Source organism: Leptonychotes weddellii, chromosome 11 (genome assembly GCF_054177405.1).
Source record: "Leptonychotes weddellii isolate Sample4059 chromosome 11, ASM5417740v2, whole genome shotgun sequence".
NCBI lineage: Eukaryota > Metazoa > Chordata > Mammalia > Carnivora > Phocidae > Leptonychotes > Leptonychotes weddellii.
Window position 1 is genome coordinate 8,944,293 of NC_138379.1, and position 17,639 is coordinate 8,961,931.

At 56.9% G+C, this 17,639-nt stretch overlaps 3 protein-coding genes across 12 annotated transcripts in view; 2 read left to right on the forward strand and 1 right to left on the reverse strand.

Annotated features, from left to right (window-relative positions):
* The window catches only part of CYB561A3 (cytochrome b561 family member A3), an 8,834-nt gene extending 6,112 nt beyond the window's left edge, over positions 1-2,722 (forward strand). For 4 of the 5 annotated variants that reach the window (XM_081798022.1, XM_081798023.1, XM_031024837.2 and 1 more), the window contains 2 exons: positions 369-525; positions 2,401-2,722. In XM_081798022.1, coding sequence (XP_081654148.1) covers positions 369-525; positions 2,401-2,502 — 259 coding nt within the window. In that variant the 3' untranslated portion in view covers positions 2,503-2,722. Of the gene's footprint in view, positions 1-368; positions 526-1,185 lie in introns of all 5 variants that reach the window. The other variant, XM_006730316.3, reaches the window with a different exon arrangement.
* Positions 2,723-3,834: 1,112 nt separating this feature from the next.
* On the reverse strand, positions 3,835-17,298 carry TKFC (triokinase and FMN cyclase). Of its 6 annotated transcripts, XM_081798016.1 has the most exons (19): positions 16,359-16,373; positions 15,166-15,339; positions 14,878-14,993; positions 12,065-12,254; positions 11,038-11,148; positions 10,782-10,963; positions 9,415-9,493; positions 9,018-9,107; positions 8,231-8,265; positions 8,068-8,152; positions 7,888-7,977; positions 7,223-7,339; positions 6,786-6,905; positions 6,488-6,625; positions 5,284-5,390; positions 5,076-5,179; positions 4,900-4,933; positions 4,706-4,795; positions 3,835-4,401 (listed from the first exon to the last, which is right to left on the reverse strand). In XM_081798016.1, exons 3-19 carry the CDS (start codon positions 14,878-14,880, stop codon positions 4,240-4,242), a joined length of 1,737 nt encoding a protein of 578 aa, XP_081654142.1. In that variant the 5' UTR covers positions 14,881-14,993; positions 15,166-15,339; positions 16,359-16,373; the 3' UTR covers positions 3,835-4,239. The 6 variants fall into 6 exon arrangements, with proteins under 6 accessions (XP_081654142.1, XP_030880689.2, XP_030880687.2 ...); XM_031024829.2 differs by lacking the exons at positions 15,166-15,339; positions 16,359-16,373 and adding an exon at positions 17,193-17,298; XM_031024827.2 differs by lacking the exon at positions 15,166-15,339 and having other exon boundaries at positions 16,359-16,470.
* DDB1 (damage specific DNA binding protein 1) overlaps positions 16,540-17,639 on the forward strand; it is a 30,724-nt gene continuing 29,624 nt past the window's right edge. Inside the window, exon 1 of the mRNA XM_081798015.1 lies at positions 16,540-16,755. Coding sequence (XP_081654141.1) covers positions 16,695-16,755 — 61 coding nt within the window. The 5' untranslated portion in view covers positions 16,540-16,694. The remainder of the gene's footprint in view (positions 16,756-17,639) is intronic.

The window sequence follows — 17,639 nt, forward strand, 5'->3', positions numbered from 1 at the left end:
TAAGAAAAAAGAAAAAAAGATTACAGCCTGCATGCCTAACCACTACCGTCCCCCATTCTTTTAAGACAGGGGGGTGGGTAGTGAAAGCAAATAAGGTATGAGGTCAGACTGGGGTTTAAGTCTTGGCTATGCCATTATAACTAGTTACTAGTTCTCTGACTCTGGGCAAGCTCACCTGCCTCTCTGAGCTTCAGTTCCCTCAGAGGTAGAAAGCAGTCTGCAGATATTTGCATGGTGGTAGGGACTTAGTATGTTAACGTTCCAGGTCATAGATGGTCCTTGGAAGCTTTTCTCACCATCTGCTAATGGTGTTGGGCAAAAACAGGTGGAAAGTCTCTCAAGGGCCCACACTGTTTTGTCATCTTCAGGAACAATGCCACCCAGCCATATTCCAGTCTGCCCAGTGAGGCTATCTTTGCCAACAGCCTTGGGATGCTGGTGGTGATCTTCGGGCTCCTGGTGCTCTACATCCTCCTGGTTTCATCTTGGAAACGCCCAGAGCCAGGGATCCTGACTGAAGGACAGGTATGGGGTCCTGGTCTCCCCTTCCAGGTTGGGGTAGGGCCAGGTTTCGAGAAGGGTCGCCCAGGAAAGTCTTGGGCCTTGCCAGGAAGACCACTCAGTGGTGTGGTGGGAAACCAAGTAGCTTGAAGGTGGGGTTAGGTTGGCTGATGGGGAGCACTGGTATCAAAGTAGCGTACCCCAGCCGTTGTGGCAAATGCAGCTGCTCAGGCTCAGGGGCTCCAGGGGCCTGTCTCTTGGGAGAGGACTGGTCTTTATGCCCCTCCCCAACTTCCTGTGGTTTCACGAGGGGAAAGTGTGGCCTTCTCTCCCCCAAGGAAGGGCTTGGGCATGCTGAAAGGGTATTGTAATTTCTACTCTTCCAGCCTTGGGGCTAGTCTCGTGGGGCGGGAGCTTACCTAATGGGCGCTTACCGAAGGGGTGAGTGCTTGGAGTGGGTTTTGCCTGTTCTTGGCCACTCAGGTGCCTGAAGGATGTGGTGAGATGGGGTGTCTATCAGGCCGAGGGGCTCTGGGGCATCCCTGAAAGCCATGGTGGCTTGGGCGGGGACCGCTCTGCAGGTTGGGGGTCTATCTGAACAGCTCAGGCCCGGGGGGCCCCTGCACGTTAGGGGCTATTCTGATGTGAGGCCGTTAACCACCGTGCCTCTGCCTGTCTTTCCAGCCCCTGTTGCGTGATGGGGAGTGAGCCAGGAGCAGGTGGAGGTGCTTCCCCTCAGCAGCTCTGCTCTGCCTGGGGCTCCTGTCTGGTTTCAGCAACACTTGCCCTGGGCTCCTTGCCCAGACGTCTTCTGGCCTCCATGCGGGGCCTGCTCCCTCCGCCAGTGTGCTGCCCGCCCGCTTTGCTTGGTGGCTTCGGCTTCCGTGCTCCTTCCTGGCCTCAACTTCTCGGTCTTCATTTACATATGGCCCCCCTGGCCCCACCACAGCTGCTCCTGCTGCCCCCGCTCTGCGTGTGAAGTCAAGCTGACTTCCCCTCTAGAGCCCTAAGGATGTGGTAGAAAATCTCAACGGCACGGATGAGCCCGGACTCAAGTGCAGTCCGCATGTGAGAAGCGAGGGAGGCGGCGGTGTCCAGCAGCTTTCCCTTAAAGGCCTGCATTTCCTTTGGGCCGCCCCCACCGTGGGGTGGGCATCATCCGCCGTTACCTCCAGCCAGCCCAGCCACACGTGAGCCTGGGCACGCACATCTTGAGGTGACGGAAGGAGAGCGGGGAGAATGGCAGCAGAGCGGCGGAGGGGCTGACTGCCCCTTGCCATTCTGTTTCACGTCCGCCTGCATTGGGACCGTGCGGCTCCCCTCTGCTGCTACAGCCCTGGCCTATGTCCTGGCCTTGCCCCGTGACATGCACCCCCGTCACAGTCAGGCAACCCGACGGACCCTGGCAGCCTGTTCCTCCAACTGTCCCGGGAGGGCTGAGCGCCAGGGGGGCCTCAGGCTTCCTATGCTGCCGCTCCCCGGATCAGGGCTTCTCTGTCTGTCCCCGGGCAGGCTGGCAGAACCCCAGCCCAGCTGATTTTCACTCTCCAGCTCAGCGTGAAACAAGCCAGAGTTGTGGTGCATTGTGCCCAGCAGATCCCTGGGGCCACGACCACTTCCCAAGGTGCTCCCTGCTGAGTGTCAGGCTGCCTCATTTCCCCCTCGGGCGACTTGCGTGGCCAAATCCAGTCTCCCGTTACACAAGAGGGTGAGCAGCTGCTTGCCTCCCGAGGAGAAGCTGGGGTTGGGGTGCTGGGGTTCTTGCTCCTCTCTTCCGTGATGGCGCTGTGGCTTTTCCCGCCCTCTCTGAACGAGCCCTGCCAGGCCCCCGGCTCCGTACTGCTGTCCTTAGTGACAAGCAGCAGGACACCGGGGGCTTGGCTGCACTTGCTCTGGCAGGTGGAGACGAGGCTGACTGTCCACCACACCGTGACGTGGCCCGCTGGCGGGACTGTGACTGGACTTCCTGAGGGGATGGAGCGTTTGAAGCCATTGGGATGACTGCCAGACACCTCAGTCAACGTGACCAGCGCCCCCCCTTTCCATGTGGGAGGCCTGTAACCTGAAGCTTGATTTCCGTTTATCATGTGTTTAAGAATCAAAGCCTTCTCTACTGTACTGACATTGTGGTTAAATGAGCTCTGAGAAACTTATTAAAGCCTCTGGACAGTTCTGACCCTCAGCCCTGGGAGCAGAAATCCAAAAGGCACCAAAGATCCCATGATTGTCCTCCTGGAATCGTATGTGACTCGTGGTCTGTGTGGATGTCCTTAATAAGGAAGAGCTTTTGAGTACTGGGTTATCTCACAAGGAAGGAAATGTTTCCTGTTTTATAATCCAGAACTCAAAAAGGATAAGGGACTTGGTCACTGGTGACTGAGGTCCCTCAGCCAGGAAATGGTAGAGTCGGGATCCACAGGCCAGATGTTTATGTCAGTCTCCTTCCCAGCTTCTGGGTATGTGCATCCTGTGCACACTGATAACCATACCTAGCGATTCGGGACCCATGGTGCACACCCACGGGGGACAGGGGACCCTGGATAGAGAGGCCCAGGGATGGAGGGGGCCTGCAGCCAAGTTTGGGCAAACTTGTGATGGAGAGCCCCCTTCCCATGGTGACCAGCTGTGGACACCTCCTGGCGGTGGAGCAGACGACCCAGAAGGAGTTGGGGACGGTGATGATAGTGACTCTCAGTGAATAAGCACCTGGCCTGTACTGGGGGCTTTACCTTCATCAGTTTATTTCAGCGCTCATCCATGTCCCCATGAGACGGGTACAGTTCTGGTTTTACAGGTCCCAAGAGACTAAGTAGTAGACCTGAGTTTACGTAGCTGGTTGGAAGCAGAATCAGGATTTAGTGTGGTCTGAGTCCACGCCGGTGCCTTTTACCGCGCCCCTGCACGAAGGATGGGCCAGGCGTGTGTCGTGCACCGGACTCCACAGCCCCTTCCTGCTCGCCCACCCACCGTCAGTGTTGCTCTCGAACGGTGTTGCTCTCGAGAGACCTGGGGTTTGGCTTGGGTGCAGTTTCTGTTCAACCACTGAGCTTTAGAATGTGGTGATTTCTTCCAGTGTCCCATTTGATTCCCGAAGAATATGTGAATTCTGTTTAAGTTTAGTGCGGAGACAAACACACCTATCGGGTGTGGTGTGTGTACTGGAAAACAGGAATGGGGAAACAGCCCAGCGGCGCAGACCCTGCCCTTGGGTCTCAGGTGGTAGGGGATGGGTCATGATCATTTTCAACCCGGGGCTGAGGCCTTGTGCCTGGGGCATTAGTGGGCCCACTGGTTCACACACCTGGAAAAAGGTCCCTCAGCAGAAGCAGGAGCTCTTGCTTCTATGTGGTTTTTTATTCGCTTGCTTTTCTACACTCACTCAACGTCAGAAGGCCTTCCACAAAGAGCCTTAAAACTGAATCAGCATGGCCAGTTCAAGGCCATATTGTCACCCAAGGAAAATGCCTATCGTGGAGGCCCGGAGGTGGCTGGGGGCAGAGGGGGTGACCCCCAAATTCCACCTCCGTGAAGAGGGGAAAGGCAGGGCCAAAGTGGTACACGACCCACTCGGCCTGCCGTTCCTGTAGGAATTCTGGAGGCTGGTAGAGGTTCCCTGCTGAACTCAGGACAAGGCCCTGGGGGCCAGCGGTGAGGGAGGATAACAGTTGGAAGACAGGAGGAAGCGACAGTGGTCACCTCTGCACAGCAGTGAGAGAGGCACCGAGGCCCAGGAGGCCCTCACACGCCCTGGCCCTGCAAGGCCTCCAGGATGGCGCGGAGGACGGCTGCGGCTGCCACTGCCCCAGGGTCTGGCTGGTCCAGCCGCGCAGAGCTGATGTAACTGGCTCTTCCAGCTCCAGCTTCCATGTTCTTGGTGGCCTCGGCTGCAGCTTCTGCGCTCTGAGTGGTGGGAGCGTGAGGGCAGATTCAAGGACAAGCCAGTAGGCCTCCTTCCTCCCATGGGCCCTACACCCTCCTGTCCCAGCCCTACCAGCACCCTAAGTACTGTCACCAGGGTGGAGAGATCACCTCTCGCCTACCTCTAGCAGGGCAAGAGGCTACCATCTACTGAGGGCTTGCTATGTCCTCAACGCCCTAGGGCGCCACGTACCTCAAGCCTCACAGCAACCCTCTGAGATGGGTAATGCTCTCCGTGTTTGGAGGAGGAAACAGGTACAGGAAAGATATCAACTTGCTCACTCACCTGGACTGCTTTGGTCAAAACTTGCAACAGATTGGCCCCTGGGCTTTTCCAGGCTTGGAGCTCCTGTCCTGCTGCCCACAGGGAATCCAGCTGGACAAGGTGAGGGAAAGGGGAGTAAGGACAGGCCCTGCCACTGAGGGTGGCCTTCAAGGCTTCTATACTGCAAAGAGGGAAGGGCTGGGCTGAATACACACCATGGTCCTGTCCCCTGGAGCAGCCTTCCCGTACCTGGCAGGGAAATAGGATGAGTAAGACTCCCTGCAGGGACTCACTGTGGGGGTGGGGACAGGGCCTGGCTGGGAGCAGGTGACACCATCCACTGCGCCCAGTACCCCCCTTGGTCTAAGGCATGGGGCTCTGCATGGCTCACTTCTGCATGGCCTCCAGGCCGGCATCCATGGCAGCACACCAGGCTGGTAGGTCAGTCTTGGCCTTGAGTGGCTGGGCCGCTGCAGTCAGGAACAGGCCGTAAAGCTGGGTAGGACCAGAACGCTGAGCACATGGGGCTGGCCGGGGCCTCGGCCAGTCCGGGACCCCTCTGGGTCAGCCCTTTGGTCCCAGGGGCTGCTGGCACTCACCGCCCCAGATGAGCCTCCCATTTTCTCCAGAAGCAAGAGGGACAGTTTAGAGAGTAGCTGGGCAGGGCTGGCAGGGGGTGGGCCCTCCTTCAGCCACCCCTGGATGGCTGCAGGCAGAGAAAAATGAAGAACTCAGAGACCCTCCCTCCCATCCGCTCGCACCCCAACCTCACCGCCAAGTGGAAGGCATGGCCCCTGGCAGAGGCCGAGGGAACCAACCTAGGAGATTGCCAAAGCTCCCTTTCTACATCCCGGGTGCGGTCTGGGGAGAGGTGGGAAACGGGGACTGGCAGGAACCTTGGCCATCACCCAGAAGCTGGGGCGTGCCCCAGACACCCTCAACCTGACCTTCCATGCCTCGCTTCCCGGCTTCATTTCTCCTCCTCAGCCCCGCGCACTGTCACCCTCTATCTCTTCCTGATAGTCCCTGTTGACGGTGTGCCTCCCCCACCCGAACATAAGCCACGAGCCGTGAGGGCAGGGAGTCTGATCTGCTTTGCTCACTGTTGTATTCAGAGCAGCAAGATCAGTGCCAGGCCCGGGGTAGCCCTGATTCTTGACAGAACTATGCTGGATAATTAAGAGCTTTTCATCAGTCTCCGTTAAGCTGAGAAAAACAAGGACAATTGTAGGAGTTTCCCTTGAACCTAAAGTTATTATTCACTGTAAAACATTACTTTTTGAGTCACCTGGCTGGCTCAGAACATGTGACTCTTGATTTTGGGGTACATACATACACACCTACGTAAATACGTATTTTTTTTTTTAAAAAATTACATTTGGGGCGCCTGGGCGGTGCAGTCGGTTGAGCGTCCGACTTGGTTTCAGATCAGGGCATGATCTGAGGGTCGTGGGAAGGGGCTCTGTGCCGGCCTCCACACTCGGTGTGGAGTCTGGGTTTCTCTCTCCCTCTGCCCCTTCCCCCCCACTCTCTCTCAAAATAATAAAACATTAAAAAGATTACATTTTATTTTGTAATAACAACCCTTCTACATTTGTAGTGTTAGGAGAGCCTTTTCTTAGGAAAAAAGGAGAAAGGGGTGCCAGGTTCTGTGAATGATCTCTCTTGGCAAAATAAATGTTGGCCATTCCACGCGAACACTCGCCATGCTTTTGAAGTGGTTCCGGTTCACGAAATGCCAAAATCTCAGAACCCATGTTCTACACCAGCCCTCTCTGGACCCCAGAGGGACCCTGCACCCACCTCTGGCAGCGCGGCTGTGGGTGGTGCCACAGTCCCCGTCACCGGCAGCACGGTCCAGGGCATTCAGATGCTCCTCCAGGCCCAGAAGGGTGGTGCACACCCGCTCCAGCACGAGGACCACCCGCTTCGAGGTCAAACCTGGAGACGGAGGACAGCGGTGCAGAGGCCCACCCAGCCTTCCCACAACCCACCCTGACCAGTGTGGAAGGTGTGGGTACAAGAGCCCCCGCCTACCCTGCACCCTTCAGAGAACAGGGAAAAGCCCCGGGCCACCTTTGCCAACAGCAGGGCTTGGTACCTCCTGCAACAGTGGAAACGGGGGCCTCCAGAGGCTCAGCAGGGGCGGCCCGGCTCCGCTTCCGCCCAGTCACAGAGACCTTGGCCACGTTAGGCCAGGCTGACGCGGTGGTTTCAGCATCTAGGGACAGCAGGATGACTCGTAGACGTGGGTCAGCCAGTCAGGGATCAAGTGGGACCTGGACTCCCCACCTGGCTCCCACCATATCAACAAGCAAGTACCGAATGCCAACTGTATACAAGGGAAGCATGGAGGGTCCCTGGGGAGGATCCTAATACCAACTCCTCAAGTGAGAGCTGAAGGCTGGAGTGTCTCTACAGAGGGTGTCTCTACAGAGGTGATGGTCAGCCCTGATGGGGTGTTGTCTCCAAGTGCCCTGTGGCTCCTTCTGGCCACAAGGAGGCCTGGCTTGGATGACCGCAGCTTCCAGGTCTCACCGATCAGTTTCAGGAGAGGCTCATCCACCAGCAGAAGAGTGAGAGAGATGCCGGGCATCTCCAGGGCTGTCATGAAGGTGCCCACCAAGGCACGGGCGATCTTCACCCCGCGGCCCTCTGCAATACCAGAGCATGGAAGTCCATGAGGTAAGGAGCGGAGGATGGGCACTTATCCTCAGAGCATCAGAGAAAGAAACAGGAAGAGGAAAACAAGGACTTTGGAAGCTAGGACCCTGAGGTTAGTAGGGAGATGGCCAGATTCCCTCCCACCATCCCTCAAGGATGCCCCGAATTACCACATTCCCTGGAGGTGCCCCCTCTACAGGGAAGATGGGTAATTACAAGTCTCCTTTTCTGAGTTCTCACTGGGTGCCAGGCCCTGTGCTAAGTGTGACACGTATGTTTAATCTCATGTAATCCTCACGACAACCCTAAAAGGCAGGAACTACTGTTGCCCCTTCTTCACAGACAAGAAGAGAGGCTCAATGCACCCAGCAATCAGCTGGTACAGTGATGGTTTGACTTGAGCTCGTCTGCTCCCACAGCCCCCGCTCAGGGCCATCTCAAGACTCCGTCGTGGCTGCTTTTCTTCTGTCCAGCTTCAGAGAGCTGCAGGGAAAGGAGCCCCAGCGCTTGGGGAGGCCCCCTTCTGGTGCGGGGCTCACCTAGAGTGCGGACAGCAGCGTCGGCTATGATGCCCAGTTCCAGGAATGACAAGCCACCAAGATTGTTGACCATCAGCACCACTGAGGAGCCTGTGGACAGACACAACACCAGCGTGAGACTCTCCAGGCCCCTGCCCAGCGTAGGACAGAAGGCTGGGAGACAGCGTGACAGCCCCTCACCGGATTGCACAGGCACCCGGGACACGCTGGAGGAGGCCGTCATGTGGTCCAACATGAGCGTCACAATCTCGTTGGCGCTTGCCATCTGTCAGAGCGAGAGCCAGCATGAGCTGTGCTGGACGGCCTTGGTCCTAGACTACCCGGGGCCAGGGAGTCCACTTACCTTTATCCGGCGCACGCCAGCTTCCCCGTGGATCCCTGTGGACAGATTTGGTCACTGCTGACCCACTCAGGGCCTGGGGACTCACTCATCATGTTTTTCTCAAGGATTTACGAAGCGCTCAACACTAGCTAGACGCTGTGGATGTGAGGGGTGTGGGGGATGATGGACAGAATAAAGAAAAATACACAGTCTCCACTCTCTGGGAGCTTATGGCTGGGTGGTGGAGACAACCAGAGCCTTAACTACTTAATTTCTAACTAGTTAAGTAGCTTCAACTAGAGGCAATCACAGCCAAGGCTACCTGAGGTCTCTGCCCATCACTTTGGAAGCATGGGGGGGAGGAAGAAGGGAGCTGGGTAGCCTCTGAACCGCCTCTGAAGGAAGGGCTGCATTTTGGCAGGGGCCCAAGGGCCCAGGAAGGGCGTGAGCAAAGGCAAGGAGGTAGGTGGGGCACAGAGCCCCTGTGGCCAGAGCCCTGGGTACGGACGGCAAAGCGGGTAAAGAGATCAGACAGGCTGGGCCAGAAGGGCCTCAAGTGCCCACTTAAAAATACTAATATTGGGGCGCCTGGCTGGCTCAGTCAGAAGAACATGTGACTCTTAATCTCAAAGGGTGTGAGTTTGAGCCCCATATTGGGTGTACAGATTACTTAAATACATAAACTTAAAAAAAACAGAAAGCCTAGAAAAAATACTAAGACCACTTTGGCACCAGCTCCCAGGGCATAAGATGCGGGCAAAACCCAGGGCACAGGCAGGCCCAGGACAGGAGGTGGCCCCAAACTTACCCAGGCCCAGCTCTACCTCATCCGGTGAGAGCTCAAAGGTGGGTCTGGAGCCAGGGACGCTGCAGGAGGACAAGCTCACTCCCAGGGTCCCTACGGGAAGTGAGGTGTGGAAAGGGTGACTGTTCTGTTCTTGGCGTCAGGCTTCGGGGGCCCTGGCCACTGCAGCCTCTTCACTGAGCCAGGATGCCACATTCATCACCTCAGTGGTGAAGGAGAAACCCAGCCTGGGGACCCCACGCTACCAGTCCCTAGGAACTCCCCCAGGGAGACCTTCCCCCAGCCCCTGGGGAATCACCTGGGAAGTCCTATGCAGCTACAAGGAACCTGTGCCTAGTCAGTCCCAAGGTCAGCCTCAACCTCCCGCCTTCCCCTTCCAAATCCCCGGGCCAGCACTCACCCATGGCCTTGGCAACCGCGCTCACCCGATTTGTGATTTCCTCCAGCCCCATACCTGCCTCAGCCAGGGCACCTGCCACCTGCACCCACAGATAAGAGGAAGGAGTCAGTGTACGGCTCGCGGGGAGGAGACAGGCTGGGCCTGAGTTTCTAGTTGGGAAGAAGGCATCTCGGTACTGCCACATCAGCCTGGCCCACCATATTTAGGGCAGAACAGCGCACCTTCTGTGTTCAAAGGGCACTTGCCTGGAATCTTCAAGAACCCCAATCTGTGGGAGCCAGAAGGGACTTTACAAATGGAGAAATGGGCCCAAAGAAGGGAGGTGACTGGTCCAATGTCACATAGCTAGTTGGGGGCCAGTTTCCTGATTACTAGCCTAGAGCTGGTTCTCCATGGCATATACACTGTGGCTGTCCTTCCCTACTCACACACCCACCCACCGTTTGCCAAGCATTTAGTGTGTGCTAAAAAGAAAAAAGGTGACTGAGTGACAGTCCCTACCTTGGAGGACTCTGAATCTGGGGTGGCGCTGGGGAAACAGACACACACAAACTGAACACTAAATGTGAGGTGGTCCATCACAACAGCATGCCATGTGAGCATGGAGGAGGGAAGCCTCTGCACAGGAGGGACATCGGTGGTGGGCCCTTGCAGAATCGTAGGAGTTAGCCAGGCCCAAGCGGGGCTGGACAAGAAAAGGATTTTCATAGCCTTAGATGAAGCACCAGCAATGCCCCAGAAGGAAGCCGCAGCCCAGGCATGCAGTGAACTGGTGTTAATGGAGCCTAAGAGACACGACGGGAAATGAACTTAGAAAGTTGGGGAGCAGGGGCAAGAGTGTGGTGGGCGCCTGACCAAGGAGCCTACGTTGACTCTTGGAACCCTAGAAAGCTTTCAGCAGGCAAACAACCTGGTCAGGTACACATTTTTGAAAGGTATCTCTGGGGCAGCGTGGGGAACATACTGGAGGGGGAGGCAGGAAGCAGGTGGGGAGCCCCGTGAGGAGCAGCTGCAGCTGGGTGGGCATGAGCACATGGGCACTGAACCAAGGCTGGGACAGGAAGGGCAGGGCTCTGAGAGGCACGTGCATTGTAGAGGCAATTCGGGAGTTGGATCACGAGGACAGGGCAACTGGCTGGGTGTGGGGGAAGTAGAGGGAAGGGTCTGGGAAAACACTTAGATTCTGGGCTTAGGGAGTTGAGGGGATGGTGGGCCTTCCTGGATCAGGGAGTCCTGGGGAAGGAGTGGCTTCCTGGGGCGGGGGGCATGGGCTGGCTGGAAAGGTCCAGGTCCCCGGTGCTGCCTGGAAAGAGAAGGCTAGGGGTGGGGGGTGCCGGCCAGCCAGTGTCCCGGGTGGGAAATCTCACCTTGTGTATGAGCACTGTGCCGCAGAGTCCCCGCCTGCCCGCCTTCTTCAGGACTGTGAAAGCACTGTCGTCCCCAATGACCACCATCTCCACGGGGATGCCCTCAGCCCGGGCCTGCTCCCGGGCCAGGCCGAAGTTGAGCCGATCCCCAGTGTAGTTCTTCACGATGAGGAGGGTCCCCACTGCAGTAACAGCCAGCAGGGCCCCATCAGCGCTTGCCCTCCCCACAGCAGCCCCTCCCGCCTGCCAGGATTACCTGTGCCCGCCTGGGCCACTGCCCTGATGGCTGCCAGGATGCTGCCCACCGCCGGGGAGGTGAACACGGCCCCCGCGATGACCCCCGTCAGCATCCCCTTCCCTATGAAACCTGGAGACGGAGCAAATACTGGCTGGGGACCCGTGTCTGCAGTCCCCGGGGCCTTCCCACGCTGCTGGGCTTCATGGTTTGGTGAGCCCCGCGGTGGGCTTGGTGCTGAAAGAGCACCTGGGTCGCCCTCCACAGACCTTTCCTCAGGAGCAGTCTCCTTGGAGAGGCCTTCCCTGACCTCCCAACGGAGGCAGTCATCACCCCATCCCCAGCGACTCCCTGTTCCTTTTCCCCGCTCTCGTCTTTGCTACTTCACTTAACATGCTCTGGAACACTCTCTTTCACTTATGCATTTACCTGGTTATGGTCTCCCCAAAGGAGAACAGAAGCTCTGTGAGGGCAGGCACCTTGTCTTTCTGGTTCACCGTTATATCCCTCGTGCCCAAACGGTGCCAGATGACGACCGGTGCTCATGAAGGGTGCTTAGTGGATGGATGGATTTGCCGAGGGAGACAGGAAAGGAACAGAGGATACAAAGCCTGGTCCCCGCCCCCCCAGGAGTTCTTGAGGAGAGCTCACATGCCTGGCACTGAGCAGGAAACAATCCAGGGCTGTCTGTGATGTATGTGGAAATGTGGGGTAGGAATTCAGAAGAGGGATACTACTCTAGGTTAGAAAAGTCAGGAAGGCTTCATGGAGGAGGGGAAGGGCTCGGGGGCCTGGAAAGCCAGGATTCAGAGCTGGAAGGGCCCGAGAGATCATTTGGCCCAAACTTGTGTTTTTAAAGATGGTAGAGACTGAGGCCCAGAGAAAGACCATGACTGGTCCCAGATGATAGCCTGAGGGATTGAGACAGCGGGAACCAGGGCCTGACCTGGGCTCTGTCCTAAACCTCCTAGCAGCACCGAGGATCTCCCAGGAGCCCCCATCCACTGTGCCCAGCACCTGCCCCCCACCTCTGTCCCAGACTACTCACCGGCATGGGCAGGCTCATGGCCAGAGCCCCCACCCGACAGCAGCGCCACCCGGCCCTTGAGGCTGTCCAGGTCAGAACGGAGAGCCACGCGGTGGCCGTGCAGGAGCTGCAGGTTGGGGTTGCAGGCCACCAGACCAGCCAAGGCTTCGTCGGCACAGCCCGCCACCGTGTTCACCAGCTTTTTGGAGGTCTGCAAGATAGGAGCCGGGAGGAAGTTCCAGGCGTGGCTGGCAGGGACACTCCCATCCTGCCCAGCCACACCGCTATGGTTGAGCCCCCTGAGCCATAAGGACTCCAGGGAAACTCCAGGGACATGGCAGTACCTTGAATTGGGCATGACTTTCTCAAGCGGAGGTTTCTGTGAGTTCTCTTAATTTGGGATTAATTGATTGAGGGCAAAATTTATGAGGTGTTTTGGACTACGGCTTAAATTTATCTGGAAGAAGAGCTTCAATATAGACCAAAGAAGGGAACCGGAGTCCTGAGTCTAGAAAAATTTAATAAAATTAGGGCCCAACAGCCTTCTTCTGTCAAAGGAGAAGAAGCCCCAGGCTGAGGCTCCTGTGCCAAGAGAAGGTACGAGACTGGCCCCACACTCCTTTGCTATTCCAACTGGGCCTCTGGTGCCAGACAAACATTTCCTGAGCCTCTCAGTGTGCCCAGTGCTGGTCCAGACAGAATGCTGGTCCTGCCCTTGATGGAAACAGAGAGATCATCTCCACATGCTGTGCGAAGTGCTACACGAGAGGAATGGGCTTGTACCACCTCCTCGGTGGATCCTGGGAGTCTTCGGGAAGGAGAAGCAGGAGTTAGGGAAGTAAAGGGCGTGAGGGGCATGGGGGAAGGCAAAAAGGACGAGGATATTCCAGGCAGAGGGAGAGTATACATCAGGGTCTGGAGGTGTGAAATCATTCGGTGGCCGGGCCAGGAAGCAAGTTAGAATGACCTGAGCAACCAGTGACCACCAGGAAGAGGTGGGCAGGTCCTCACAAGCGGCAAGTGGAACCTGGCCATGGGGAACCTCTGGTGGGAGGGTCTCGGGCAGCTGGCCTGAGGGTAGAGCTGAGCTGACATGGGGTATAGGCAGAAGTAGACAGCGTGGGGGCTAGAGTGGCAAAGGCTTTGGGTTCTGCGGTCATGGTCACGAGCTCTTGGGCTCAAATCCCTGTCTGCCTCTCACCAGCTGTGAGAACTCAGGGAGGACACCTTGTTGTTCTGACCTTTGTCCTACTCAGCAAATCGGGGACTTACTAAACTAGAGTAAAATATACCTATTGTAGATTAAAAACTGAATAAAAGGCAGTTACTCCCTTTTTCAAGCAGGTTCTGAAAAGGTGGTGCTAGCTGAACGAGGTGTGCAGACCAGGCTGGAACTTCTGCCTCTGTCACAAAGAGAGAGAGACTGGAGCCCAGTAAGGACCCAGAGGGCAGGCTCCTAGCGCCACCTGGTGGCCCTGGGCAGCTGCAGCTGAGCCAGGTCCTGTCAAGGGGCATTTCCCGGAGGCTCCTACCCCAAACCTGCAGGCACCTGGTTCCCTTGAGCAAATTCTGGCCTTTCCTGGGCCTGGCAGGAGCCAAAGCCAAGCCACCTGCTCTGGGTTAAGGAGAGCAGTCCAGGTCAGCAGGAAGCAAGCGGAATGGTAACTCTGTTATTACTGGCTCTGTTCCCAAGTAGTGACTGAGAGCCAGGCCCAGGGTCTAAGCGCTTTTTGAGCATGTTTCACTCAATATTCCCAATAACCCCGTGGAGGAAAGATTAGCCTGGAGAGGAAACTGAGGCATAGTTCAATGACTTTGCCCAAGGTCACACAGCCAGCAAGTATCCAGGTTGGCCTGGCTCCAAAGATGGTTCCATTTTAGCCTTATCATGCTGCTTTCCCCAGGGGCTTAAGGGAGGCTGAGACTTCTAGAGGTCTTGCCCTAGTAAGGGCATGGGCTTGTGGCTCTCAGAGCCCTCCGGGGACTGGAATATGCAAAGAAATTGTGAGTTGGTTTCAACTTGAAGCCCAGCCTCCAGCGCCACCACCCTCCAAGAATGTATCCCCCCCCCTACCATCCCTGACAGTCCTGCCTGGGATTTGCAACCACTTCTGAACCAGAGCCATAGGAGGGCTCGGCGACCAGTGCCAAACCTGGTTCCCAGTAGCCTAAGAGGATGAAAAGGAAAGGAAGTTGATCAGGCACTGAGTGAGGCCCCCAGGATTCTGGTCTGATTAACGCGTTGCAGCCGCTTGGAGGCTGGGCCTTAATCTGCCTCACACTGCAGATGAGAAGGCAAAAAAAAGCTCAGAGAGATCAAGTCTCTTGTAAGAAGGTCTCTGGTTGGTGACAGGCTGAAATTGGAACCCAGGTCTGTCCAAGGCCTGCTTTGGTTCAGATCTAGTTCTAGAGTGGGCCTGGAGCGATGCTCCCGGGGGCATGCTGAGCCTCCCACAGTGCAGATCCCACCTCTGGGACCAGCCCACACTTGTCCTAGGCTCAGGAACAGGCATCAGATCCCTCATGGCTACTGGTACAGTGCCTATTACAGAGTAGGTAATTAATAATTGTTCCAATCTAAATGTATGACCGAGTCCCTGCAGGGACTCAGGGGCTGCAGCCCCGGGCCTGGCTGGGACCAGCTGGGAAATGGAGGGAAGCAGGGATTCTGCCCTGAGAGGGACGATGACGCTGTCTCTTAACCTCTCTGAACCTCAGGAGGCAGCAGCGTCTCTTCGTCAAGGTGTAAGGAACTCCAGCACACCTAGGGCTGGCACCCCCACTGCTCCAAGACCACAGTGTCCTTCCCCTACCCTGGCCCTCGTGGGACTCACCATGGTGGGGAGGCTCTGAGGCACGCTGAGTTCACACCTTCGCACTGAGGCACTGGAGGACGGGCAACCCTGTGGGTGCTACGGGGATCTAAGCACAATGAACGTGGCAGCAGCACCTGCAGAAAGAGGGGAACAGTATGGGCTGCTGGAGGCACTGGCAGCCTATGGCACAATCACGCTTCCGGGGTCCTGGTAACGAGGGAGCTGCCCCAGACTTTGATTCAAGTCCAAACTCGAGTACGTGCACTGGGGATGGAGAAGAGCATGGGGACTGACCAAGCTTCACACCTGCACCTGGCTGCCAGAAGACAGATCGATCCATGTTGGGCTGCCTCTATGCCCAGGAACAGCACCCCAACTCATCACCAACGGGCAGTTACCCACAGAGTAACTTCATCTCTTACGTGGGCACCATGTGCAGTGAATTAGTTTATGAAGATCTTCACACACTTGGTCTTGGCACTGCACCAGGAAGGAGGCAGCTGAATCTCTGACCCCATTTTACTTCTGGGAACCACACTCAGAGAGCTCTAGTGCCTCGTCCAAGGTCACACTGGTAAGAGCCAGAACTCAAACCCACACCTAGTCTTTCTACAAAGCCTGTGTTCTTTCTAGCGGTAATTCAGTACCCCCAGTCAGGCAGAGTCCTTGGTGTGGGAGATCACACAGGTAAACTACAATGACATTTTAGCTCCCCACAGTTCAGCCTTGTTCAGAGGTCTTTTGGGGTCATCCAGGGTCCTATGCTGTGTCTGCAAGAGAAAGAATCCACACCAGGGTCCCTGCCTAGCTCTGCCTCTGACTTACTGGGGGATCCTAGGTAAACAAATTCCCTGGAACCTCAGCTTCCTCATCTGTAAAGTGGGGTCGCCTTCTCTGTGGCATTCTGAAGGTACTCTAAGCCACGTGGTTCCCCCTTACTCCTAGCAAAGCCTCTCTGGTGTGGAGTGGCCTGGAAATTGCGGGGCTGACTGCTTTCCTGGGCCTTTAAGGGTCTCATCCAGGAAATTCTGATATTGTGTTTGATGGTCAGAATTTGCACAGCAACAGGGGCACGAATAATGCTGGGTAAGTGGCCCAGTGGGTCCTTCAAAATCTGAAAAATAAAACATAGTTTATAACGGGAGAGGCGAGCCTCCTGGTGTCCTTCGAGGTGAGGTGGGGTGATCAATCATTCTAGGGTCAGGTGAGGGTACCGGCTGAGTTTGGATGAACTGGGGGTGCTAAGGAGAGGGAGGTCCGGACCTCGGTTCTAGTCTGGGAGGTGCACAAATTGCTGTCAGGCCCCTCCCCCTCTAGACCTCTGCAGTACTTCCGGTTCCAAAAGGGAGAACAGCCCCGAGAGCTCCCGGAGCAATGGCAGGGGGAGAGGACAGGGTCTGTGGACGGGCGAAGGGCGCGGACTGGGGCTGAGGGCGGCGGGTCGGCTCCGAGAGCGGAGGGGGTGTCCGCGCACCTCCCCCACCCGCTCACGCCCTCACCAGCCACCTCCGTAGCCGCAGCCGCTTCACAACGACCCCCGACGGCACGCCCTCATCCGGGTACTCCGGGCTCTGGCGGTAAGAGACGGGGCGGGGCCTCTGGAGGGCGGGGCCTCCTTTGGTTGGCCGCCTAGGGCGCCGTGAGTCCTCCAAGAGGCCAGGTGAGGCCGTCCCGTGATGCCTCGCGCCCCGGCCGCTCTGGCCTGCAACGTGTCTCTGGGGCGGAGGCAGCGGCAGTGGAGTTCGCCGCGCGCGGGTGGGGGCCCCTGTCTCTTCGCCTGTGTCCATTTCCCTATCGTTGCGCTCGGGTGCCGACGGGCTGTCCCAGACCTCGACATGTCGTACAACTACGTGGTAACGGCACAGAAGCCCACCGCCGTGAACGGCTGCGTAACCGGTGAGGCTGCCAGGGCAGGAGACCCCGCGAGGGAGGGAGCTGGGGGGAACCGAGGCCTAGGGAGGCCCGCGGCCCCTGGGGCGGCCGGGCGGGACCGAGTCCCGGGAATGGGAGGTGCTGGCGGCCGACGGAGCTCCCCCCAGCCCACGACTTTAAAAAGAAGCTGTCTTCAGCACGCGCCTTTTGGGGAGCAAAAGCTACGCTCGAGGGTCCCCTTTCGTCTTGGGAGGTCACTTGGCCTCGGGGACAGGGGCGGGCCCACTGGGGCAGAGAGCGATGTGTGAGTTGATTGTGCGGTGGTGCTTGGGCCCCCAGATTGGCCTCGTGTGGTTAGGGGAAGGGGCCGTGGTGATGGCGACTTGGAGGGTCAGAATTTTCTTGGGGGAGAGCCTGGGAGGTGCAGGAGGTGGAGGGATGTGAGGAATGCACGCACTCACCCAAAGGAGAGGAGTTCTCTTTGCCCGGGGCTGTTGTTTACTCGAGGGAGCTGCTGGAGAAGAGGGTTCGGGTGGCCCAGCCCAGTGCTGGGTTTGCCTTGTTGACTGCAAGGATTACAAAGGACACAGATGTCCAGAACCCGGGAATAAGCATCATGATCCACATGTTCTCAGCAGAACATGAAGACCTCAAATTTGTATGTTTATGTAAATACTGATCATGATTCCAAAACAAAACTCTGTTGTTTGTAGAGTGGGAAGCTCTGAAGGAGTGTGGACCAGGGTATTGGTAGACTGCGGGGAAGGCAAGAGATGTGGACAAAGCAGTGTTTTCATATAAAGCTCTGAGAATTTGCATTTGTTCTGCTCTGTTTGGTCAAGATTTTGTGAAAATTTAGATAAGGACTGAATGGAGATGTACACTTTTTCTAGCGTCCCTTAATTAGA